The sequence below is a fragment of the Netta rufina genome, assembly GCF_964035555.1.
Source record: "Netta rufina genome assembly, chromosome: 2".
NCBI lineage: Eukaryota > Metazoa > Chordata > Aves > Anseriformes > Anatidae > Netta > Netta rufina.
Window position 1 is genome coordinate 38,852,434 of NC_140124.1, and position 26,195 is coordinate 38,878,628.

At 38.1% G+C, this 26,195-nt stretch overlaps 2 protein-coding genes across 2 annotated transcripts; one reads left to right on the forward strand and one right to left on the reverse strand.

Annotated features, from left to right (window-relative positions):
• Window positions 1-3,326: 3,326 nt before the first annotated feature.
• RAB5A (RAB5A, member RAS oncogene family) lies at window positions 3,327-17,610 on the forward strand. The gene is made up of 6 exons (XM_084281271.1): window positions 3,327-3,532; window positions 8,384-8,633; window positions 11,820-11,971; window positions 12,836-12,958; window positions 15,164-15,257; window positions 16,746-17,610. Exons 2-6 carry the CDS (start codon window positions 8,471-8,473, stop codon window positions 16,859-16,861), a joined length of 648 nt encoding a protein of 215 aa, XP_084137397.1. The 5' UTR covers window positions 3,327-3,532; window positions 8,384-8,470; the 3' UTR covers window positions 16,862-17,610.
• Window positions 17,611-18,405: 795 nt separating this feature from the next.
• PP2D1 (protein phosphatase 2C like domain containing 1) lies at window positions 18,406-23,139 on the reverse strand (the record flags this gene model as incomplete). Its single annotated transcript, XM_084281468.1, has 2 exons — window positions 21,762-23,139; window positions 18,406-19,643 (listed from the first exon to the last, which is right to left on the reverse strand). The coding sequence occupies exons 1-2, from the start codon at window positions 22,768-22,770 to the stop codon at window positions 18,406-18,408; spliced, it is 2,247 nt and encodes a 748-aa protein (XP_084137594.1). The 5' UTR covers window positions 22,771-23,139.
• Window positions 23,140-26,195: the final 3,056 nt, after the last annotated feature.

Genomic DNA, 26,195 nt, shown 5'->3' on the forward strand with positions numbered 1-26,195 from the left:
ATCAAATAAAGCTGAAGCCAGGACTTAAACTTTTATTGTCTTGTTTGTTGCATTTCTACCTAGCTATTTTCCTGTACTCAAGGTATACCACTTTGTACGTTGTTATTTGTGACTTTATTTTAGTGTTTTCCCCCAGTAGGTGGCCACACTTGCTAATTGAAAGAATCCACTCAGCCCTGCTGGAGTGGGTTGTATCAAAGTCAGAAAAACAGCACCTGGCAATATGAAAGCAGTAACAAGTAGAGCTTTTTCTGTTTTGTTCCCCTGTGTTTTTCAACAGAGATGAGGGTTTCTATGAATCAATTTGAAACCAACTAGCAATACACATGCTTCGCTGAGCTATCTTACCTGATCTTAAAAATGCTCTTGCTAGCCAATTTGTGGAAGAGGATGATGCCTCACTGACTGTTTTCCATAGAGATACAACCAGTTGCCAATGAAAGCAGGAAAACGTTTTTATCTGCAGGAGCTGCTTCTATCATAAATTATTATAGAAGAGTCAATACTATAGAAAACTTGCTTCTAAAAAGGTAGAGATGAATACATCCCTTTCACCTCCTACCACTAAAAGAAACTCCAACTATTAAGTTGAAATAAGTGCATAGATATTTTCATTCCCTGTTAGGAAACCTACTCAAGGTTCTTTAAAATGTGAACCTTGAGGTAACCAAAATAGTACTAGATGAATATGGAGACAGTTTGCTTTCATATGAAATTAACTCAAGATTCATCCTGGTAGAAGCCAGGTTGAGCGCATTCTCTGCATAATATGCTGTAAATTATGAGTAGATACACAATAGGAGAAAGATATTTTTTTAAAGTGTGTTTTGTTTGTTTTTTAACCTGTATTTTCATTCATTATGCAGATACAAACCGTGAATTCAAAATTTATTCAGATGTATCCAATAAAAGGGGTGCCCCTTCTCCCTATAATTCTGCTTATTTTAGGAATCAGTGTCACATTCATACTTTCATAGATTGAAAGTTAATTGGTGTGTAGGAAGAACACTTGCAGGGTAGGAAAGATCTATAATTTTTAAAGACAAGCTAACAAATTAACAAACAAACAAAAAAATGCTCCTTTTTAGGGAAAAAAGATTAAATCTTTCTTGAGTCAAATTAGTTTCAGTGTGAAGTTGTCATCTCCTGTGTTAAGGAAAAAAAAAAAATCTGATCTCCAGGGAACTGTTTTAAAAGAAAGTTGAAAAATATTCCTTTCTACAGAAGTACTATTTATCAAGAAGTGTTTGTCATCTGAACGTTACTGCTATGGATGTTTGGATGTTTGCTGACATCCAATACCCGCAGTACAGTGCCATCTTGCACTGGCTGAAACAAAGGAATGGAAACCACATAAAATGTGTATTTCACTTTCTTTATGAAGCACAAAGAGCCAAAGTTCTGCAACACAGTTCTCATTCTGTGCTCCTGATGGAGATGGCCATCACAGTACACTCTAAGTTTGTAAATTCTTTGAAGTCTCTGAAGACCAGAGAACTTGATGTAAAATGCTTTAAGTTTTGTGAAACTCTTGATGGACACTAACTGTGCTGATATCCTTTGCTGTTGTTACTGCATGGTTACTTTCAGTTTATTTGCTTTTATTCAACTCATTTACAGATAAAAAAATATGGCTTTTTGTGTGCTGCACACATTCTATATGCTATGATATGGCCAAACCAATGGATAATATGATTAAAGAAAATGCACACAAATAGCGATAGAGGAAAGACAAAAAGGAGGATATTGGAACAGATGGATGCATGAAGGGAAAAAAAAATGGAGAAGTGAAACCAAGAAGAAAATTCAAACAGAATAAAGAGATTATGCACATCTTCTAAAGACAGCCTCATTTATTATTACACATCTATATTTAGATTTAAATACGAAGAGATCAAACAGAACATATTATTAAATTCTATGAGAAATGCTGAAAAATACAGAACTCCATCTGGTGAAATCATGATCTACTTACATATTTTTTAACATCTCCCAAAGTTTCACTTTAGTTTAACAATGACATATGACCCTAGATGTCAAAAAATATGAAAACATGATCACTGGAATGGCTATCCTGGTGATTTCAGGCCTTTTGTTACATGGCTATTAATCCAGACTACAACAGAAGAAACTCATCTTCACTGCTAACATTCACAGACTCACTGAGCCTGAAATATAGTAAATGAAACTTACTCATTTAATTACTGCTGCATGCTCTCCTGCCTCTATTTCATACATTCACAGTGAACCTCTGCTGTTTTCTGACCAGCTGGTTGACAGCAATTCCTGCTGTCAGTTTCAACCAGCTGTGAGTGATTTGGAGTTTCATAGAGCAGGAGGGAGACTGTAGCTCTGTGTTACAGTCATAGGGTTATCCAGCAGGCACCTGCAGCCACATAAGTATTTGCTCTCTAAATTCTATTTAAGTTCACGTCATTCTAAAGATTTACTGTGTAATATTTTAATTTGTTTTCATCTAAAGATGTTTTTGTGCAAGCTGGATCTGGCTAGGATGGAAATAACCTTTTCTCATGTTGTTGAACTGAAGTGTATTTTAAGAGGACAACAGTATCAAATTTTGATTCAATATTCCAGCGATGGATTATCTAGGCAACTTTCGTTTAATGATGCTTAATCATGGGTACAATTTTTGATGTTAAACATCTTATGGATTCTGCTTTGAATTTCCTTCAAGATCTCACGGTTGGCTTTCGTTGAATATAGTTGATTGAGGAATATTTCTTGCTGCTGTTTTGCTTCTAACACGGACCACTTCTCGGTCCCACGCGTGGCACCACACCACCCACACCCTTCTCTTTTACGGGGTCAGCAGGTCTTCGCCTCTTCTGCTGTGAGGCAGGTCTTCCAGTCATTTTTGCCATTCCTACAGGCATCACCTCCTAACCTTTCCACATTCCTCTTGGGCTAGACACTGGACAGGCACGTGGGGCTGCCACGACGCCCCAGTGGCACGGAACGTGGATGACTGTGCCCAGTGCCTTGTAGAGCAGGGCGTGCCTGCTACTAGCAGGGGAGACGTGCTGCGTTGGCACTCGATACTGAGGCGATTTGTGAGGCTTTACTGCGGAGGGCTCAGTTTAGAGGAGCTGAATTCCCCCTTGGGCTGAGGGACGCCCCCGCTGGCAGGGAGGCAGGGCCGGGGCGTGCCCAGCCCCTGAGCGGGGAGGGGGCGAGAAAATGGAGGAAGGGGGGGGGAGAGAGGGGAGGGGGGGGGGAGGGGCCACGGCACGCGCCGCGAGCCGGAAGCGCACGCGGCGTGCGGGCCGTGACGTGGAGGCGGCGGCGGAAATACGTGTGTGTGTGTGTGTGTGCGTGCGGGTGTTTGGGTCGGGGCGCAGGAGGCGGCGGAAGTCGGCGGCGGCCTCTGGGTGAGGCCCGGCTGCGCCCCCGCCCCTCGCCCCCACCGCGGGGCCGCCTCCCCCTGCCCTCCTCCTCCTCCTCCTCCTCCTGCAGCCCGGCCGGACAGACAGAGGGACAGAGGGACGGGCGGACAGACGCCGTGTGTGGCCGGGTGAGGTGGGGCAGGCCGGGCTGGGCTGGGCTGGGCTGGGCTGGGCTCCGAGGGCGCCCCCCCCCCCCCGCCGCCGTGAGGAGCCGCGGGGAGGCCGGGCCGCTGAGGTGCGGGCCTGCGGAGGCCGCTGTGTCGGAGGCGCCTCGCCGCCTCAAAATGGCGCCCCCGGTTCTCCCACTTCCCCTTATTCCCGTGCCTGGAAGGGAGCCGCGGGGGAGGGGAGGCGGCGGCAGGGCCCCGAGGGGCGGGGAGGGGGCTCCTCGGCCGCGGGCTGCCTGCCAGGGCAGGGTCGTGTCCCGCCAGGCCCTCGGGCGGTGTGCGGCGGGAGGTGGGGTGGTAGCGCCCTCGCTTTCCCTTTCGCTTGTGCATGGAGAAGGGGGCGATGGGTGAGGTGGGAAGGCGAAGACAGCGCGTCGCCATCCCGGGGACACCGGCGGGCCTGGTGTACAGCGTGTGCGCTGCCTGCGGCTTAGCTGGAGATGAAGGCATCGTACCTCTGTCCTTATGCGTTTTCCAGGAGAGCTGAATTGTTTAAGGACTATCAAAATGTTGCTCCAAACAATAGGCCCATAAAAGGCCATTATTCTCTCAACGTTTTCCATGGTTTTTTTTTTTCCCTACCTTTGTCTCTTTCATGGTTTGTCTTCCATCCCCAGGCTGAACTGCTAGCTAAACTGAAATTACAGAGCTCCTTCCACACACTATTAAGACTGAATAAAAAGCATGGCATCTTCATTTTTTTTTTCTAATTTGGTGGTGATTTCTCAGCGTTGCAGGCAGGATAGATGGCCTACCTAGATGGTATTTTTATCCTGTAATAAGAGATGTCAGTAAAAGGTAAATACTAGCTAAAGTAAGGTGACTAGAAACAATGATAGTACAGTCATCATTGCTTATGTTTCCTGTATGATAAACCAGTTTATCACAAAGCAATCAGTACTATACTTCATTCATATGAGCTGATGAGATGGCTATTACATTTAATTGGAAAGCCATGATCTTCTTGCAGCGACTGTTGGTTCAGTTCTGTAACTTTACTGTCTCACTATGTTTCAATATAAACTGTTTTAAATGCAACAAATATTTAGATAGTGACATGCACGGCTATCTTGAATGTTGCAGTAAGATGCCATGTTAATTCTGTCAACCCTGGAAGGGAATAATAGAAAACTTTATTAGTGTGAGTGCTTAATAAATAACTTGATCTAGATATTGTTTTTTTTAAAACAGTGAAGGTAGTCATTATAAAGAAATTAGATAATGGCTGCAAACTCCCTGTTACACCAGTCTTCCTCTGTTCATGAATTAGAAATTACTACAATATTACTTATGATAAGAAATGTTATTTGCTTTGAAATGTGAAGTCTTTTCAAGTGGTTGAATGTTCCAGTTTTAAATCTATCATTTTTTTTCTTGTGGTCTTTGTGTTTGATTATGCACTTAATCGCATTTATTGTAGGAATGGTGTTAGCTGTCTTAATCCCTTTAGTAGGTTGGCTTTTGACACAAGTGTTATTTTGATACTTCTCTATTAGTCTCTATCAGCTTTCTTGTTGTTTAAAATAGGCACTGATCTGAACACTTAAATAGCTGTGAATTATTCCATTAAGTTGTGAGTTTGTAGATATTGGTTAGGACTGATGGAATTCTGCTCACAGACTCAAACATAAGAAATTTTATGGGAAGTTCTATGAATATAATTATGATTCTTCTCTCCTTCCAATAAATAAAAATCATTAACAAGGAAGGATTACCTAGCAGAATAGAAATTTCTGAAGGGATGAGAGTACACAACATCTGGTAAATTGCTTAGTAGGAATACTTGGTAACAGAAGTACGTTCCTAACGGTATGCTGTAAACTTTGTTATTCTGACATTTCATCACGGAGATGCTATCCCACTGGGGATATTCAGGAGAAGAGTGGAAGTTCCTACTCCCCAGAAGGAGCTATATATTTGTAGTACCCATGACTGCAAAATGGTCCTTGCCTGATAGTATATGATGGAGTTCTCGCATTAAACTCCATACAAGTAGGACAATCTGTTCCATTTCTATTCATATGAGGATGTACACACTTAAAAATTTTCATAGTATTTTCCTCAGCAGATACTTACATAAAAGTAACTTCACATCCATATGTACCAGTTTAAGAAGTTGGTTTAAGTGAAACTGTTGTATACTTCTTTTTGTGTAGATGAATGAAAATGTCTTAAGGTTGTCTTTTTTCAGGTATTCCAAACACATCAGTAGATGACAAAATTTACTCGGTACACAAAGCTAGCAGGGGCAGGGTTGAATGGGGCAGTTTGGTGGGATCTGTTCTTGGAGACTTTGACTCAAGCTAAGAGTAAGAAATAGGTACAGCTGCCGAGCTCTTGAAGAAAGTGTTCAGAGTTGCCTTGAAAGCAATTTGTCAAAAAAGAATTAAACTTGTGTTTGTAGGGTACTGAAAGTAGTGTTCCTGTCTTCTGCGTGGTGTTTTTTTTTGGTTCTCAAAGCCAGTATTTTACAGACGACTTAAAGAACTGGAAAATAAGTGTGGCCTGAGGCTTGGAGCATATGTGGGGTCTGTAGTATTGAAGTCTACTTTTACATCCTATTTCCTAGTACATTCAGCACACCAGTCTAAAAAGAAAGTTCAACATCATTCTGTAATGGCTATGTCATACCTGGGCCATGTCTCTTCAGATTAAGGAAGTATTCCTCATTTTTCGTGTTTGATGATTTTGAATTTACTGAACAATTTCAATATAATTTGAAACTTTAAAAGATGATGACTTCCATGCATTCCTATAGAAGATGATAGTGACTTTTATATATTGAAGGCAGTTGGGTATTCTCTGTCAGATTTTTAGTCTTTTTTTTTTTTTTTTTTTTTATCCTAAGTTCATAAGAACTGTGTGGTACAACTGTGGTAGGTAGGTTTTATGGTTAAGTTACTAGACATATGGATGCACCTATTGAATGAAGAATGTTTGCAGTATGTTTTCAGGACTCAATGGCGTTGGAAGTAGTGTGATGTCTGTCAGCTTGACAAGTGGTTATTTTTGCACAATACCTGAGTGTCCAGAATGATTTCTGATAAAGGAGGGAGAGGTGTGTGAACTTTGAAGATTTCTGGTTGAACATTCATAAAAATTCAGTATTTGCCTTGACAACTTCTTTCATCTCTAGGTCCTGAAAGAGTTTTGCAAGGGGTAGTAAAAACTGCTTTGTAAGTGTAAGATAAATAGTTAAAAGATAAATAGTTGGTCACTGGATTTAGCCCTTATGTCTTAATGCTCCAGAGTCTATAAAACATAAATTAAGAGTAAAGATTTAAAATTATTTCATAGTTACCTAAACATACTAGAATGCTACAGTGCAAACAGTTGTTGCATTTTTAAAACAGAAAATACTTAATTGTTTTCATCACTTTTCCAAAAGAAAGGATAAACAAATCACTAACAGGATTCTGGGCTACCTATTTGTTGGCCATGCCTTGCTGCTTCCTCTTGTACGTAATTTGGGAGAGATTAACTCCTTGTTACTGATCCACTTTTATCTAATGCTTTGATTTCTTACATAATGCTTGTGAAACTTGAGTATAAGGGAGTATTTAGTGGAGGATGGGGTTCTGCTAGAGCTGTGAAGCAGTCTGTTCAGAAATTGTCCTGAGTTTACAGAAGGAGAGTTAGGAAGGAGAATGAAGGCTTATTGTCTGAGGCAGGTGTATAGCAAACTGGAATCCTCAGCTGCCTGCTATATGATTATTTTAGCTGTCCTTGATGTTTTGAAATGGGAAGATAGCTAAGGCTACTACTTGGTTCAAATTGTAGTAGCTTTACCATAACAAAGAAAGAGCAAGACTTTTTTTGAAGGTAGTAAATTTGCTTCATTTTGCAGTATTAAAACCATTCTCTTCACTTGGAGAATATGCTCTAAGCTAACTTGTTTGTATCCTAGATGCTAGAAAAACTCTATCTTCAACATGTGTATCTAATTCAAATATGTAACCATCTGCAGTAGGACAAAGTTGTAGGCCAAGGGGTTTTTAGGCTTGTAGGCCAAGCTTTTTCTTTTTTTTTTCCTGAGAGTTGAGTAACCATCACTTGGGTATTCTTCCTGCAGACTTGCTTGGAATTTTGTTTTGGGAAGTAAGAAGAAAGGGAATATAGAAAATATTATTCCAGTCTTTCATATGTTAAATCTTTTCACATGTAGACACTAATCTCCACTATTAAGTGTGTAAAACCGTGTGTGTTTGGCTTGGAAGTGAGAATAGCAGAGACTAAAGGCTTCTTTGTCCATATGAATAAACATTGTGATTTTTTTTTTTTTGAAGAAGCTTACAAGAAGAGTAGATATACCAAGGAATACACTGTTAACACATCTTCTTAACAAAGGTCTCTTATATGTATCGATTGGCTAGGATGTAGAAATTAGATCTGGAAATTTCAGTTTATTACCATTTGATAATTCTCTGGCTTGCACAAAGTGATCTGGATTTCTTAGTGGTCAAAAGACTAAATTTTTCTACATGTGCAAAGCTTTGTGGTTTTATTTCTAAAAGTACATTTTTAACTAGGAAAGGCATTAAAAAGTACAGATCTTGATGTACAAAGCATTATATAAGGAAACTGCATTTGTTATAAATTATAAATATGAATTGATAAAGTGTACTTGCAGAGAACTTGATGCGGTGATTGGGATTTCCATAAGTCTCCTCAATTTTTTTTTGCATTCTTTATTGTTACTGACTTCTGAGTATTACTTAGCATTAGTAAAATAAATCATATGTAATCCATGGTGCATTGGTGAATTAGATTTTTCTTGCTTGCTAACACCACCCACTGTCTTTTCATAACCAGGCTGTTACCAGCAGAAGCACCCCTGAGTTCTGAATCCTGGACTTTCTTTCAAGAACTTGAAACAAAGGACTTCTTTCTAGTTTGGGCATGGCTAATCGAGGAGCAACAAGACCCAATGGGCCAAATGCTGGAAATAAAATTTGCCAATTCAAATTAGTACTTCTAGGAGAGTCTGCAGTTGGTAAATCAAGTTTGGTGCTTCGTTTTGTAAAAGGACAGTTTCATGAGTTTCAAGAAAGTACAATTGGAGGTGAGAAAATTTACCTTTTTTATTTATTTCACATTGAATTTATGTTCTTGGAATTGATAACCTTGAATGTGATGGCACTTTGAGAATGGGTCATTGACAGCAAGGATCAAATCTGAGCCCTACATCTCTCTATTTGAGAACTGTAACTTAGTAAGATGAAAACTGTAGTTGGCACGAGGCTGTAGGAAACATGCATGTCAAAGTGGAGAAAGTAAACGTGCTTGAACTGCATAGTTTTGAGAAGTGGACTTTATGTTGAATTTTGTTCGTAGGTGTGTGTGTGTCTCTTTTAATCATGCTGTATGCATTTTTTTCACAAGGTTGTGGTGGTATTTATGCAGCCTGGCTCTGCTTTTGAATTGGGAGAACTTGCTATGTCTGCATGCACTTCCTTTGTCATTAATCATGATATTTAATATACTATTTTTACGTTTTGTGACATGAGAAAAATTTTGTGTTGACTGTAAGAAGTCAAAAAAAATTCAGTTTAACTATGACACGTTTTCATTTTTCCCCCCGTTTTCTTCTGCTAGCTTGCGTATTGAAATTGTTTGTGCTTACTGAGCTTCCTTGAATAAACCTAAACACTTTCTTAAAACAGTATAATGGCATACAGACTAAAACAAGATATGGATTGATTAGTATTGTCCCGTAGCCCCTTCTGCTGCTTGCATGAATCAGGTTGTTTCACTATATTTATGGCAAGCCCTTCTAGTCATCCATGTCTTTACATATGAACAGTTGACAAGACGTAAAAATCTACTAAGCTTACAAAAGTGAAGGTAAGCTAAATCTCACTACATCACCTTTTTACCCTGTTTCTAGGTGTTAGATGTATTTATTTTGTATATCTGTCAGCATAAATGGAGAACCACTTTTTTCTCCTTTAACACCTAACTAATGCTCATTTTTGTCTTTGTACTTATTATAATGGTTTTGGGATAGGTGTTAGTGTCGAAGATTTATGTATTATTACATACGTTATGTGATAATATAGACAACATTCCCAGTGATACATTGACAAGCTAATTCACTATATCTGCTTTTTTAAAAGGAAAAAATAAACGACACTAAATTCAGTGAAATTCATTGTTAAAGTTCAGTAATGTTTAATTCATTTAACCTCCTTTTTGTTTTCTCTTGTTTCAGAGTCTTGGTAGAATTAGAGAGAACTCAAATTCTATTTAACTGTTTAAAAGCTATACAAAGGTTAAAGAAGACTTAACTCCAAGCTGAAATATGTGCACGTTAGTGTAATTTTATATTAACTTATTCCTCTTCTGCGCTAAACAGAAGCAAGGAAATGCTGTATAATACAGCTGAGAAATATTAAGTGCATCAACTTTGGGATTCTGAAAGTTTTCTGTAGAGAAAGCTGTGCAACTGTAGCCTGTATTTGCTTTAGGCGTAGTTTCCTTTGTATACAGAGGGGGCTTTTAACAAAGGGAGGATTATGTGCATTGAGAGTCTGAATAAGAACTTCTGAAAGAGTGCAGTTCAAGGCAGACATGTTGGATGGTGGTCATGTTTGATAACTGGACTTCTCTACTTCAGACTAGTGCAGCAGTGCCTGTTAGTTGCTTAAGATAAAAGTATTGATGTTAATTATCTTGAAAGTCTATCATCCTTAACATGGTTGATTATCAATTAAGTATGGCCTTGCAATACAGAAGAAAGGTACCTTGTTTGCTGAAATTAATTTTTTTTGTTGTGGTTGAAAGCTTCCTTTCAACAAAAGCGAGAGGGTGGCCCAGAATAAAACCGTTGTTTTAATTCTCTTCCTGAATATATCCCTTCATTTATGGAGTGTAAGTACATTCTTATGTTGAAGAGAATATCTGTAAGAATGTCAAATTTCACTCATTTAGTATTCCTGTCTCTGTCTTGGAGAAATATAACCTTAAGCTGGTTGAGGAGGAAACCCTTAGTATGGTGCAGAGTGTTTTGTGTTTTTTTGGTCTGTCTTCTGGTTCTAGGCTGCTTGGGGAGCTACCAAGCGGAGCCTGTTTTACCAGTGCTTGGATATTTAGCCCTTAGAAACTTAGTGATTTAACATTGGAACATCAAAACCTTTCCCTTCTCCAACCTGCTTGCTCATCTCCAGTGGATGCTAATACCCCTGAAGCAGGAACATCTGACCACTGACAGGTCAGCTTCGCTATGGTAGTTACTGTGTCCTTTGTGGAGCAAGGTTGACTTGCTTTTGTTTTACTGTAATAAGTTAGTCAAAAGTTGCAGCAGTTCAGGAGTGGTTCATAGGCTACAATGTCTTGGAGTAATTAGGACAGGCTAACATCTGTTGGTCTGTGCCACTTCAGGTGTTTGGTTTAACCTGAGTTTGGTCACTGATGAGTCCACTGTTCCTGCCAAGTAGGGGGCTTCCCTTAGTGTTTTGTTGAGCTTAATTTTGTTAATGTGGTTTCTGTAGCATATGTGTATTCACCCTTGTATTTGTAATATGTAACTGTAATCTGAATGGAAAATACTGCTAGGAGTAACTGCTTGAAGAGTTGCTATCAATTACATAGTGTTTTCTGTAAATAGAAGATCATTATTTAGGGGCAATGATAGATCCAGCTTTTAGGTATGCAGATATATTCAGCTGTAGTGGCAATGGATATAAGTTTCCCTGAAACTGAAGGCTGTGAAAATTGTGCTTTGAAAGCAGTTCTTGAGGTGGCTTGGTGAAAAATGCACCTGTATGGCTGCTTTACGAACAAGGACTTCTGAGAAGTGATTTGTTTCCACAATCATTAGCAAAGGTGGAGTTGCCAGGAGCTGCAAATCAAGGCTTTAACATGCTATTCAAATAATGTAAATGGAGTGTAGAACTGTAAATATCTGAGCTGTTGGAGTATATCATGAAGGAGTGCTGTCTGTTGTATCAAGATGAAATATTACTAGTAGATGTGAGAGAAGTCATGGTTACTCAGATTTGCTATTAGAAAAAAAATCTTTCCAATTATTGCTTTCTTATGTCTTTAATGTGAAGAAAGACTGGTTGTTTAAGGAACTGTTCTCTGTTGATCAGTTCCAATCTACCAGCTTCAGACCTGTTATATTTTAATAATAGGCTTGAACTGTCAAGGAAATCATGCCTGATGCATCTCTGTGAGTAATATAATTTTATATGAATATGTAGATAGAAGCAGGTTTCTGGTTTCAGCACCTCTATTTTTTTTGTAGCTGCTTTTCTAACACAGACTGTGTGTCTTGATGATACAACGGTAAAATTTGAAATTTGGGATACAGCTGGGCAAGAGCGGTATCACAGTTTAGCACCCATGTACTACAGAGGAGCACAAGCAGCTATAGTTGTATACGACATTACAAATGAGGTAAGTACAATATAAAGAGGTATGAGAGGGATCTGGAAGTTCAGTGGTCTTGAGTTTGTCTTTGTTTTTTTAACTGACTTGTCTGTATCAGTTGATCATGTAATGTTGGGCTATGTAATGTTAAATTGTGTCTGGAAATTTTTCTTGCCAAAAGACCATTTCTAGCATTTTTAAATTTAAAAAAAAAATCACTTGCAGAGGTTTTTTAAACCCACTTTTACTTCACTTCATCTGACTCGAACTGTTACACTCACCACAATGCTAGTGACAATTTATTTGTGATGGTGGAAAAAGTTTTAATGTATTATTCTGGCAAGTAATATGTAAGGATTGGAAAGGCAGCACAAACCATTGAGACCATAACCTCACATTATTTGATTTCTTTTTATCTGGACTTAGATCAGATAAGCTTCATTTGCTTTTGGTAAAAAGAGACTTAAAAAAATGAAACCCTCAAAAACCTGGCATCCTTATGTTGTATTAGCCAGTGCTTATTAGTTAGAAAATATTTGAGACTCTTCAAATATATTCATAAACTTGATTCTTTCAGAGGAGGAATTAAAATTCCTATTTTCTGGCTTTCCTTACTTGGGCTACATAAATCTTCCTATCTTTACTTATTTTTTCAGCATTGTCCCATCTAAGCATATTTTAGAACTAAGCTAGAAATGTATCTTTTTTTAAAAAAAAAAAAAAAAAAAAAAGTGTTAGACTGTTGGCAGATTGGAGTTTGCCAATTTGGACAAAGGTGGTAGCCTTGCATCAATTGGCATTTCACTGGAAGTAGAGATAACAGATTAGGATAATGGGTGAGTACAAAAGGATGATAATACTCAAGTTACATCATTTTGCAATCATTTACAGGAGTCCTTTGCCAGAGCGAAAAATTGGGTCAAGGAACTTCAGCGACAAGCAAGTCCTAACATTGTAATAGCTTTAGCAGGAAACAAAGCTGATCTAGCTAACAAAAGAGCTGTGGATTTTCAGGTATGTATGGAACTTGTGTTTATAGAAATAGCATTTTGTTGGAGTGGAAAGTAAATAAGTCTACTGAGAAGCTTATTTGCATAGGCTAGCTAGTTGTTACGGAGGTCATGCTGTTAAATATAAGCATCAGCTGAGACTAATTGAATTCTACATGCTATTGGAAAGTCTTATTTCTGTACGAGTGATATGTACCAATTCTTATTCTTATTTACTTATTTACTTATTCAGAAGAATAAGTAATAAAAATAAAGTTTAATTTTTGAGGAATAACTAATTTATCTACATATCTTTAAGGGGTAGTTGAATTTCTATTCTCCTGCCTTCTATCTAAAATCACCAGTAAATAGAGTGTCAGTGGATGAGATTAGGAACAAACTCTATGTGCAAAACGATTCTCTGTGGCTTGTCAGCGGGGGAATTTTGATTATTGTATGATATAAAGGTGATTGACACACTTAACTTGTTTAAGGCATATCATTGAAGCAGTGTTTCAACTTCTAATTGTGCTTTCCATGGTATTCTTTTTTGTTATAGCTGTGCTCTCTTCCATATTTGTTTTCTAAAAAGTTTAACTAAGCCATCAGAAAATGGCTTCCAAAGCAAATAAAAACTCACTAGAGATGTTCTGTTTTATTCATGGCTGGTTGAATTTGAACCAATTTTCTTAAGATCATATTTATTAGTCATTAATTCTCTTACTGTTTTAATCCTTATTTGGTGTCATTGTGTGAGATACTGCTGTGTACAGTAATGAATTGTTTCGTAACTTTAGAATTATTATTAATGAAGATTAGCAGCAATTTTAGTTTTGTTTTTTTGGCCAGAGTTTAACATTTAGGTTTTCTAATTTTATGCTTCCATGTCAATTGTACCATAAGACTAAATCATGGAAAAAAATCAGTGAAAAATTGTGGTATGTAACAAATCATATATGTGTACTGTCAAAAAAAAAACTAATCAAATTTAGTTACCAACATAGAACTACCTTTACTGTTTTTTGTTCTTACAGTTGCATTCTTAATGTTTTTTGAATGTTAGGGTTTTTTTGTTAACATGGATTCGTCGTCTTCTCATGGGCTTGATAGCCTTTTCTAACTGCATGACACAATGCAGATTTCTAGGTATTGGTCAATGTGTTACTTCAGATACAGCTACTTGCGTCTTAACAGATTTTACTTAATTGAATATAGAACCCTGCAGATGTTTTTTTTCTTTTTTCTTCATAGGTATTCTAGTTTGGCTTTTTACAGATATCATGATGAATTCAAAGGCAATTACATAATGAAAAGACGCTAGGGATTCATAGTTGAACTGGCTAACAGGAAGTGGCAAAAATAGGGAACTGAAGTACAGAGTGAGTAGATGAAAATCAGACTAGAGAAAGAGATAACGTGGCAAGACACTTGACATTTCAAACTTGTTTTATTATAGTGAATTTCTGTCAGGTTAATGAAACTGTTCTGATCAATCTGCCTCAGCTGAAAGATTCAAGATGCTTCAGAAACTACGTTTTTTCTAGGGGTGGTAAGAGACTTCTAAGATGGGCCATCAAATGTGAAGAGCTTGTTCATTCTTGCTATCACAGCTAGTTTCTTGAATCAGGGCTGTCTTTTTAATAAATACTTCTAGTATTATGTTTTGTGATAGGTTTAGTCTGGGATATTTTTAAGACAAGTAGGGTTTTTTAAGATTGCATTTCTAAATGCTTAACTGCTTGATGGAGTCATAACTTCTTCGTAGCTAATGAATAAATTTGTCGTGTTTCAACAAACCTTCTTTCAAAACGGAATAGAAATTGTCCCTTATTAGAAGTAAAAGTACAGTGTAATAACTGAGTTTAGTTTTTCGTTTTTAAAATTAACTAATGCATTCTTTCTACATCCACTGTTAAGGAAGTTGTGGCGAGTTGGGGGTCAGCCTTTTCTCGCAAATAACTAGTGTTAGGACAAGAGGGAATGTATTCAAGCTGCACTGGGGGGAGGGGAGGGGTGTGCAGGCTGGAGATTAGGATAAATTTCTTCTCAGAGAGAGGTTGGAACAGGTTTCCCAGGGAGATGGTGGTGTCACCGTCCCTTGGGGTGTTTAAAGAAAGGGACGTGGTTTATGGTTTAGTGGGTAATATTGGTGGCAGGGGGACAGTTGGACCAGGATCTTGGAGGTCTTTTCCAAACTTAATTATTCTATGATTCTTATTTTATCTTTCAGGAAGCACAGGCTTATGCAGATGACAACAGTTTATTGTTCATGGAGACATCTGCCAAAACATCTATGAATGTAAATGAAATATTTATGGCAATTGGTGAGTTTATGAACATACTGAGAATTTAAGGGAATTGTTTTCTTGAGATTTGTATACTCACAAGCTCCTTCAGTTATCCATGTAAATAATTTTTTTGTGTTACTGAAGTTTCCTTAGTCCCCTTCAGCTCCTGCTGATATGTCAGAACAATTTACTTGAAGCATGTTTGCAGAGGTCTTCTGTCAAGCACCTAAACATTTGGATTAACTTGTAATAGCTAAGCAATGTTACAATAACTTTAATTCTGTCAGCAAGATTCATATAACTGTCTTGACTCCGCAATTGATGGTACTGCTTCAAATTTGAGCAAAATTAAGATGTAGTTGCAACTGCAGACAAAAAAGGAAGCCAAGTATGCCTTTCTCGTGGTATACTTAACCACTGAAAGTTTCAAATACTTCATCTTAATCATAAAATGTACCTAGGATTTGTTTAACAAATTAGTATAGGAATGTAAGAGCGAATATATAAATGTACATGCCTTGTAATGTTACAGTTTGTGCAGATGCCTTGGGAAGGTGTGGAACTTAGAGTAACATATCTCTTATGAGACAGTGATAATTGAATCTGGAAGCTGGAATCTAATGCTGCTGTGTTGTGAAGGCATTTTTCTACTGATGCCATGTCTGCATACTGTCTTTGCAGCTTAATATCACATGAACTTTTGTGTTCTGTCAACTGAGTTTATCTCACTTGATGTGCTAACTTTATTCTTGCTGCCCGTTCTTGTAGTTGTATTTCATTACTTTTAGGAAAAAGTTGTTCTTTAAAAAGCTGGCCACAGCCAAATTATAGAACAGGGATGGTGATTGGGTCCTGATAACATGGGCAAAACAGCCCCATTTAAGTCCTTTTAAGTAAAACTTAGCAGTTTTCTGACAGAAAGCTAGAAAGACCTGCTGCTCATAAGGGTAGTGCTTGTCAGTGATACTTTTCATGACTAATTGGGAAGGTGCACTTGAGCTACAAGGACAGAAAAGAAGTTGCCACAGTCAACTGACTCCTAAGAACAGAAGATAGGGTACAGCTTGGGGGGGGGGTGTATCAGGAGAAGAGGGAACATAACTTGGTCTAGTGCTGAGGATTACTTACGTTGTAAGCAATACTTACTCTGTCTAGTTATCTGGGCAGTAGGTTGACCAATTTCTGTCTGTTTTATCACTTTTCAGTCTTTCTGTATCTTTTAGCCCTAACATCCTGATCTTAAAGCAAGAGTCATTGTTTACTGGCATTGAATACCTGGGCAAATACTTTTTACTGCTCAAGGTACTAAAGCATTTCACTTCTAAATCTCAGATAAGGTAGTTAATCATTAAGAAGTTAAGTGTCTTAACTTCTTTTATTACCAAAATGCTGAATCAAATCAGATTTTATAGTGATTATATTGATATGCTTATAGAGTAATAAAGTGCTGATTATTTGTGTACTCAAGTGATTTAACATCAGAACAATCTCAGTTTTACCTATTATTTCTTGTTGATTTTATAGCAAAAAAATTGCCAAAGAATGAACCACAGAGTACAGGAGCCAACTCTGCCCGAGGAAGAGGAGTAGACCTTACTGAACCCACACAACAACCCAAGAGTCAATGTTGTAGTAACTAAAACATCAATTGCTTTAAACTGTTCTGAATATTCTTCTGCTTCCTAACTGTTAATAACCATGGAATTGGAGTGCTTAACCTGGCCCAATACAGCTTCCAAACAGCGAAGAGACTTACAATAATAGTCAAGTTTATGATACAGAATTTCCTTTTGACCTAAAATTTTAACATGCATGTATCTGCCACTGTCTGTAATGTTTCAGCAGTAGAGGAGTGATGGAAGCGGAATAAACTTCCTTCAGTTGAAAGGTTTTAAAAATCACTCACCAGTAGGGATATAGAAGAACTACTTTCGATGGACCTAATTGGCCAGTTCCTGTAGCTTCAATACTGATTACTGTTAAAATGAATAGAATTTGATCTTTTCATAATTCTCAATTGTGCTTTAAAACAGTTTTAGAAACAGGGTCTAAAAATTAAACTTATTCACAGTATTGATGCAACCAGTTGTTTCTGCAGGTATCTACTGTTTAGTTATACATTCCATAGTTTAATAATTTAATTACAAATACTTGCATTAACAATTTTAAGAACCCTATGCTTGCAGGAAAGTGGAGTTTTAGTTGGTACACTGTATGTAAATTATATCAACCCAGTTAGTTGTCTAAAGCGAATAGTGATAAATCAAGTTTAACTTCATTTCTAATCTGTTCAGAAGGTACAAACCAGTAAATTCAACTTTGCAACATAGGATTTTTTTTCCTTTGCAAACTGTAAAGAGCTCTTCAAGTAAAACCACAACAAACTTGGTGTCTGTGACTTCTTTCTTGTTTTGATCATTGCTGGCCATTACAGTTTTGTTTTTTCCCCTAAGGAAAAAATAGTGCACTAACAATTATGGACATTCAACTTGATTTTGAATTTGGATATTAATGTACTGTAAATAGGTACTCTGCATTGTAGTCTACATTTGTTTAATACTTTCTGTAATATTTAAGAGTTGCTTAAAGGTATACAGAATGTACAGTTACTTAAAGCTAACTTTTTTCCTCTCTAATCAAAGGGGGTTCTAAGTTCTTCCTTTACGGCTAGAACAGTAATAAATGATGCTCCTGTATCTGTAACATAAGTACTGCTGTCTGTCAGTAATGAACTTTGCAACTTTGTTTTCCAAAGTACATTTTATTTTGATCTGTCCAGTATATTGCACTAATTCTTTTAGTTATTTTCATTATATGAAATCTACCAAGTGTGTCAGAAGAGATGAATTAGTCTATTTAAATGTTGAACTGATAGCAGAAACTTACCTGTGCAGATTTTAAATTTGCAGTAATCTGGGTTTAGCAAGGAAAATGACAGTTCACCAGTGTTTAGTTTTATATTGAGGTGCTCAGGTTTGAATAAAGTGGTTAAAAAAGAAATTGTGATTACTCTCTTTTACCGTGAATTTCAGAAGCTTTTATTGCATTAGTAGAGTTTAAGAGAAGATGTATGATTAACTTCCCTGGTCAGCAGTTAAAATGATTTTGTGTAACTTTGTGGCTCAGCTAAATGTAAGCTTGTGCTGTATGTACTGTGGAACTCCACTTACCGTATGATAAATTTTCAAATGTTGAGGTAGTTAGGTATCTTATCACATCCACTTAGAAGTACAATCAGAATAGTAATATTATCTCTTGAACCTGCAGCTAATGCAGTCTTTACCAGTTGTTCACTGATGTAGCTTGCTGCTTTCTCATAGAGCCTCTCAGAGGCGACCCAGCCTCTTCCTGCAGCTTGTGATTCACAATCAGACAGATACATTTTTGTGTCCTGTTCAAAATCTGTTGGGGCTTTACAATCCACTGGCAATGTGGTCTTCAACACTTGCTGGCTGGTATAACTTGCAGGTTCGTCACAGAGTATCTTGGAGTCCATTTTTTCTGCCAGGTGTGGGCATGAGTCAGATAGGTGTGCTTCTGTATCTTTCTGAGGCTGTTCCGTGTCTGTAGATCCTATTGTCAGTGCATTCTTTTGCAGCTGTTCATGGATGTGGCTTGAACTGGTTGCACAAAAAGTGTCAGTGTCTGTTTCTTCTTGAGCTGCGTTCTGTGAACGTGGCTGAAAACTCTTATATTGACAAATTCTTCTGTCCTCTGACTGTGTCAGTTCTTCAGAGTCACCTTGTGTAATATCAGACTGTTTTATCCCTCTGTTCAGTTGACCTTTTTCATCATTACTGAAGAGAGACAGCTCTGGATCAGCTTGGGTTTTGTGGTCATTTGTTTCCTTACGAACTTTGTCTTCACTTTGCAAATAGCTACTCCTAGAACATTTTGGCTTGCTTTGTGTGAAGTTGCCTTTTGAGCCACTAGGAAAAATATTGGAGTACAGCATCTCTATTCCATCTTGCAGACCATTAGTAGCCTCTGAGTCGTTTAAGTCCTCTTCAGAGAGGGTCATCAAATACTGACATTTATACAGAGAGGCCCCGTTTTGGTGAACGTTTTCATACATTCTCAAATAATGAGTGAATGTTGTTAATGTTACTGCACATACTTGACTGTAATCCAAAACCTCCCAAAGCCCATTAGAAGCTAAAACAAGAAATTGGCAAGTATTATCAATAGGGACAGAGATGCTGTGAGGTACAGGTATAACAGATTTTTTCAGTACTGGATCTCCATGGTGTCCAAGACCCCTTGTAGTTTTAAGGTGACCCTCTACTAATCCATCTAGTTCATTAGTGCTGATGTTTCCACCATTCTGAAGTATGCGTTTTCTCTCACGTACATTAGATGTGCTGTGATCTTCTGAGAGGCAATAACTCTTGCCATTTTTACATAAAACTGCATGCACATTCCCTAAAAGTGAAATAAATACTTTGAGTTATAGCACACCGTTTTTTTGATGCTGTTACATCAATGATTAGTATTTTGCTAAGGACTAGGGGAGGGAGGAAAAAAAAAAAGCTGAGATTGTTCTATTTCTACAATCATAGGTAGCAATATGACTATCAATCCAGTTCCATTTTACAGCAAAGTTTTCTGTGGTATCTTTCTCCCAGTATCCATAAGACTATACCAGATCCTTGTATAAAGAGAGCTTGAGTGGGATGGTTGCTTTGCTAGGCTGGCTACAGTGTGTTCATTTATATGGTGTAATTAATATTTTCTGACTAGAGTAGGGCACAGATCTACTTTGAAAAGTGTTTGTAAGTAGGCAGTGCTTAAACAGTTGCATTCTTTGGGAAGTATTGGTGTTATCTAGTGTAGGGGACAGCTCCAAGTATAGTTCATGTGAAGGCAGATTCTCTAGAAGGTGACTCACAGCATTGAACTGAAGAATATCTTTTTTATTGATTATATAATGTAAATATCTTAAGTTATCTGCAGTGTGAATGTATTCTTGTTCCCTCCCCCTTACTATGATTTCCATGGAGAGCGAGTTGATTGTCTAAAACTTCCTTTGATCCCTCAGAATAAGACCCCCAGCTGAAACCCTAACAAAGGGTGTGATAAGTGAAACAGTTTGCAAGGAAGAGTAAAATCTAGTTTGCTTTTGGATGATGCAAGTTCATCTGCAAACCAGAGACAGGGCAGAAAAGTCAACAAGAACCAGCTGACCTATTTATATGGTATGAAATAAAGCAATGCTGCCATCTCCTGCTCTGCATATCTGATCATTCTCTTCAGTTCCTCATCTGTTTCTGAAGGAACATGTTTATGCTGCTGTAAGAACACATACCTGGGGTGAAAAATGAAGCTTATGCAAATCTTTTTTTCTTCAATGTAATGAATCAGGTGGGAAATTAATGTATTAGTTTAAATGAATATACATTTAGAAGTGGTTCAAAAAGGCTTGAAGCATCTCTGATCAATTTCATGCCTTACCTCATTTACAGGGCTTGAGCTTACAGCATCTTTAAATGAGGCCAGCATAAAACTTCACCTGGGAGGGCAGGATGCAGGCAGGTAATTACAGCTAGAAAACTTAAGTTGGGAAAATTCTCTAATATTTTTTCTTAACGTTCATCCTATGTCTCAAGCTTATTGAAAGAAAAAGGGGGGGGGGGGGGGGGCAGGGAAGTGTCTTCCTTGGTATGAAAACATGCGTTTGTTAAATCTGAAAACATTACAACTTTTATCTGAGTTGCTGCTGTACTTGGTTAAAGGTAGGATTGCATCTCCTGCAAGAATGTGATCTGGCACTAGATTACAGTTTTATTACAAGTAACAGTGAAATGCAGGTGACAGCAAAAAATGCTTGTTGAAGGTAGAAAAAGTATGGATATAGCAACAAGTGGGAGAAATGAGGAGAGGAAAGGGGGGTCAACTGCAGTTACATATTTCAGTGTCAGTGCAGGTTCAAGTTGTTTTAAATCCATAGATTTGTGGAGAATCGCGTATATTTGCTATATTTTTAAAATATGGGATCAGTTTTATCCAAACGTGGATTTTTTTGCCTCCTGAAGAAGAGACGCATCTCAAAACATTGTCACTTTCCTGTTAATCTTTGTGGCAAAATATAGTGGTGCTTAAGTCTGATTGAAAAGAACAGAAAGCATTTTAAGCATGTTCCAGTGACATGAGGAATTTATCGGATCTAGAATAAAGTTTATGATTGCCTGCCCTTAAAATGATGACATCTTAGCCTCCTATTGACTTTAAATAAATAAAAGTTACTACTTTTACACAGATTACTTGCATAATATGCAGCGTTTCCTAATTGTCTTTCCTGTTAGTAAATTTACCACCTTAACTAAAATATCGTCGTGAGGGTTCTCATCCAATAAGGTTGGTACTTATTGTCTGATGCTGGTATCAATTACAAGGGAATTTATTGTGCCTCCTTCACACTGACAAGTTAAAGCAATTGCAGCTTTGTATTTCCAAATCTTTACTGCCAGTAAGCCTCTGAATTAGCTTGTTTTTCTCTCTTTATTGGGTGGAGAAAAAAAATCCAATGTGAGATGTACATACCTATGTTAGCAATGTGCAGTAACCCAGCAACATCCTCAGCTGTCCTGGTTAATGGACTATGTGCTCTGGTTTCAAAGTGTGTTCTTTCTTCTTCATTACCATCTGTATTTTTGCTGTTGAGTCTTTCTATCAAACAGGTAACAGCTGAGCAGCCGCTCCAGCGAACTTTGGAAACTTCATTCCTTCCTAGTCGTAAAAGTCTGTCCATTCTCCAGAAGGACTTGGCGTATGCTTTGTGAATCCATTCGTAATTATTGGTCTTGTTGGTCTCATCGTTGTCCTGTTTATCAGAAAAAGTCATCTCCTTTTTCTTGTAGTCTGCCTCAATTACTGTGGCAAAAGAATTCAGAATTTGCTGTTCCTCCTCAGTCTTTTTGTAGGAAGAATCTGTTTGAGCAAGCTGATCAAGAAATAAAAGTGGAAGCTCTGCTGCAACCATTTCTGCAGCTGTCACACCATGATAGCCATCGACTAGCCCCAGAAAACACGTATCTGACCTATTTCCATAGTTGTCCACTACAAAAAATCTGTCTTCCATGTCTCCCTGCCACGTGGAATTTTTATCTTGGCAAACTGATAATGCTTTTATTGAAGGATTTTTTATTTTTTTAAGAATACCAGGACTGGTGTTGAGATCACAATATGATGTAGGAGTGTGATCATTGATAAGGAACTCAAATGAATAATCAATCTTCTGCCTATGTCTTTCAGAATATTTAGGAAGCTTGGTCAATTTTGAAATTAGCTTCTGTCTCTGAGCTAAAAGTGTTTCATTGTCCATCTCTGTTTGTGAGCTATTGTAGCCCAGCAAAGTTAGGGCTTTGTGTTTTTTATTATGGTAAAAAAGATGGTTCGGATATACTGCTTGTTGACATGCTGAGCAAAATACTGAAATGCACTCAGCATCCTCATTCTCAGGTGCAATTGTGACCTCCTCCAGATGATCTTCCTCATCTGTGCAAAGTTCAAAATGAGATGGGTTTGATTTGTCTTGTGATTTTTCTTCCATGTCATTCTATAAGAGTTCAATATGCAATGAATTTACACTCTGATATTAGGTCTTCTTTTCACTTTTTTATAAGCTCTAAACTACGTCACTGTATACTGGGACCCCTGTTTATATATGAAATTACATAAAAGGTGTGAGAACTATGTTTAAAAATTAGTAATACAACAAATGCAAGAACTGAAAAGTTTTGAAATATAAAATGAGTAACAATTTAGATTTATACTTGCTCAGGTCTAGGTCAGTTCTTTGTTTCCTCCTTGTGACTTCATGCATAGCCCTGTGCCTTCGCACTGTTAAAAACTGCAAGTATGAAGTAGTACTTCATCAGCTTTTCTGTATCTATTCATCACTTTCCAGACACAGCAGTGTAGTGGCTCTGTATTTAATATATATATATGTATATATATATTTGAGATTAGTATTAAAAAACTTCAAATTTTGCATGGGCCTGTAGCATTGGTATATCTCTTTAATCAATCACACTTATTGGCAGCAGTTTTGGTTGTGATGAATTTAGAAGTCAACTGGAAAAAGAAAGATTTTATAAGACAATAAAATATTGTCCACATATATGTAATTTGTTTTTCTCACAAGAGCAAGGCTTAGCAATGTTAATGTTATTTTAATGTGGGATGCTCTTTGAAAGTGTCAGTTTCTACATTAAGAAAGCATAAGGAAGAGCAAAAATATCAAGTGGGCCAAGCAGTGTTTGAGATTTTAGATCTCTGGGTAACACACCTGCTCCTGGAGTTTGGTTATTTAGTTCAGTATTTACAGATGAAAAACAATAGGAAAAAATGTACTTGTTATAGGGTTTATCATAATCTCTTTATAGATTTCTGACTTTGTTAGGCTTTGTAAACTCCTGCTAATCCACCACCAGGACGAACAGTGGTAGTTTAGTGGTGGTGATTTCTGACAGCTGCATTGAAATGTGGCAAGTCCATCCTGCTTTGACCTTGTCCATTTTCTGAGACTCTGTCTTTAAACTTGATACAGACACACCTTAAAGCAGTTCCTCTGCAACTGTTGCCTCTTCAAGGACTTCAGCTGGGAAGGATGCTTCCTTCTTTCTCACTCCTTCTGTGGAGAACTCACTTCCATTACCTGTGGGCTTTCAGAATCTTAAAGAATCCAAATACCTGTGAGCAGCTGAGGTAGAACAATATAAAATTATAAAGAGGAAAATCTCTTCTGTAGAGAGTGATACCTGCTGAAGTAGAGCTATTTAAAAACAACAAAAAACACAACTTTTGATGCCATCCTATACATTGTCCTTACTGAGGTGGACTTGCAAGCAGCTACAGCTCTCAATCTGATGTAGGGCCAGTTTAGAGGAAAGTCCTTCTCTCAACTAGAGGCGAGCATCAGAAATCCTCCAGATGTGCTGCACCATTCAGTGGCGCAAAATGAGTAGGTGTATGGTTGAACTATCAGCAGAAGACAAGCTTGCACAGCTTGTCTCTCTTCCTTTATTTTGCAGTCTGAATCTGAGCACAAGCCTTTTCACTGCTGTCTTCGTAATGACACATTCATGTCTGAGAAGAGTTAGGGCTAATATATACAGAAAATCTGGCAAGCTGTTTTCAGTCAGCCTTTTAAATATAAACCCATTTTACATGTGGTGTGTATAAAAGCCCTTAGAATTACAGCCAGGAAGTTGAAAGTTTTCAACAAAATGTTAATTTGGCCTCAGGAAACTTAATTCTTAACACTTGCACACTCTGTAGATGTATATATATTTGTAAGTGGGTGTAAGTGTTAATAAATCACTATTTTGGAGGACAAAAATGGTCCTAGTTTATTACAACTTGTAAATAACCAGGATGATGTATATAATAATTCATGTAGAATAACAAGATATGCTACAATTCTTCAGTTGAAATCGTTTTGCTCATAATTGTTAAAAGGACAGCCTTGATGTTAGATTTGTGTATAGTATGCATTCATTATTTGTGCGTACTTCATATATTTTACAAGCTGAAAACATGGTAAAAATGAAATTAAAAAAAAATCCCTTTGTTAATTTTTTATGAATTGAAAGATTAGTTTGTATTTCCTTCTCTCCTTGCATCTCCCTCATCAGGAACAAGTAAAGACTTGCAAGTGTTTTGCTGTAGGGTTTAAGGATAACAGTGAGATATTGCCATCACAATATAAGAAGCCAAAGCTCTCAGAAAGGGAAAGAGAAAATGCAGCTTTCTAGCTCACTGCAATTTCCTTGTGCCTATTTAGGGAGCCTAAACCTGGCACTGTTTAATGTTCTGAGTTAAAAATAGAGGTGCAGTGAGGAGAAAAAAAAAGTTGGAGAAGAATGGGGAGGGAACCACCATTTGAGATTACGTGTGTTTTCAAGGGTAAAGAATCTTATTTACTCCTTTTATCCCAGCAAAGAGCTGTTTGGTCACCTCTCAACCTTGCTCCTATGGAAGAGAGGCTGCCTGGAAGGGAGGCTGCCCTGCTGTTCTGCTGTGCCCACCCGCTGCCCTACTTGTGAGAGCAGCACAACAGAGGCAGACCACAGGGCTGTGGGCCAGGGGCTGGTGTGGCTGAGAATACCATTATCTCAGTAAATCTTGTATCTCTGGCACTTGGTACTGCTTGCTGTTCATATAGCAAGGAGGGGTTATTTTCTGTTTCTGCAGTTTGTCTTTACAATATGTTTTTGTTTTGTTTTTTAAGTAGTGAAGATGCCACTCATGGAGTTTTAATGATCCAGGATTTGATTTGTGGCGAAACAGACGTCCCACATGCCTTCTTCTCCCTCTGACACATGCCATTCCTGTCTCCACCCAGAGCTTGCTTCTTCCTCTCTTACCTTTGTCAGTCAGCAATTAAATTGTACAATCTCAAGTCCAGAATACCTTCCTCCTTGAGCTTTGTATTATCAGTATTTGCTACATGTTAGTGGTCTCAGAAAACTCACTGTTTGAAATGCTGAGAGCAGCACCAGGAAAGGTGCCCGCCTGCCTGAGGGTGACAGGAGGAGGCAGAGAAGGGCTGAGTGATGTAAAATGGAGGTCACAGTCTCACTGATCTTCCCATCACAATATTATCAGTTAATAGGCATGAACAGGCTGCACTACTGCAAATTCTTGCTGAACAAGCAAATGCGTCATACCTGTATACAGAAAAGGTGACAGGGACTCAGCGTTGCTGGCATTGCCCTTCCCTTAGTGTGATGTGCCTCGTGCTGCAGGTCCCTGCCAAGCAGCAGGCATGGGTGGCCAGTGCCTTCTACTGTTTTCTAGGAGTGCTGGACCTCCCAACCCACCTGCAGAGAGGATGTTGCAGAAGGAGCTTGACATCTTCTCCCAGGTGAGTCAGCCTAGGTCAGCATAGCACCTGACTTACTGTATTCCCAGCAGCAACAACACAGCTGCAAGGAAGTCCTGTTGCGAAAGGTGTGGGAAGAGATACAGGTG

Excerpts from the sequence above, each read along its gene's own strand:
- RAB5A (XM_084281271.1), top strand. The coding sequence starts at position 8,471 with ATGGCTAATCGAGGAGCAACAAGACCCAATGGGCCAAATGCTGGAAAT. Across the intron at positions 12,959-15,163 it reads AAAGAGCTGTGGATTTTCAG|GAAGCACAGGCTTATGCAGA; the intron begins GTATGTATGGAA and ends TTTATCTTTCAG. Across the intron at positions 15,258-16,745 it reads TGAAATATTTATGGCAATTG|CAAAAAAATTGCCAAAGAAT; the intron begins GTGAGTTTATGA and ends TTGATTTTATAG.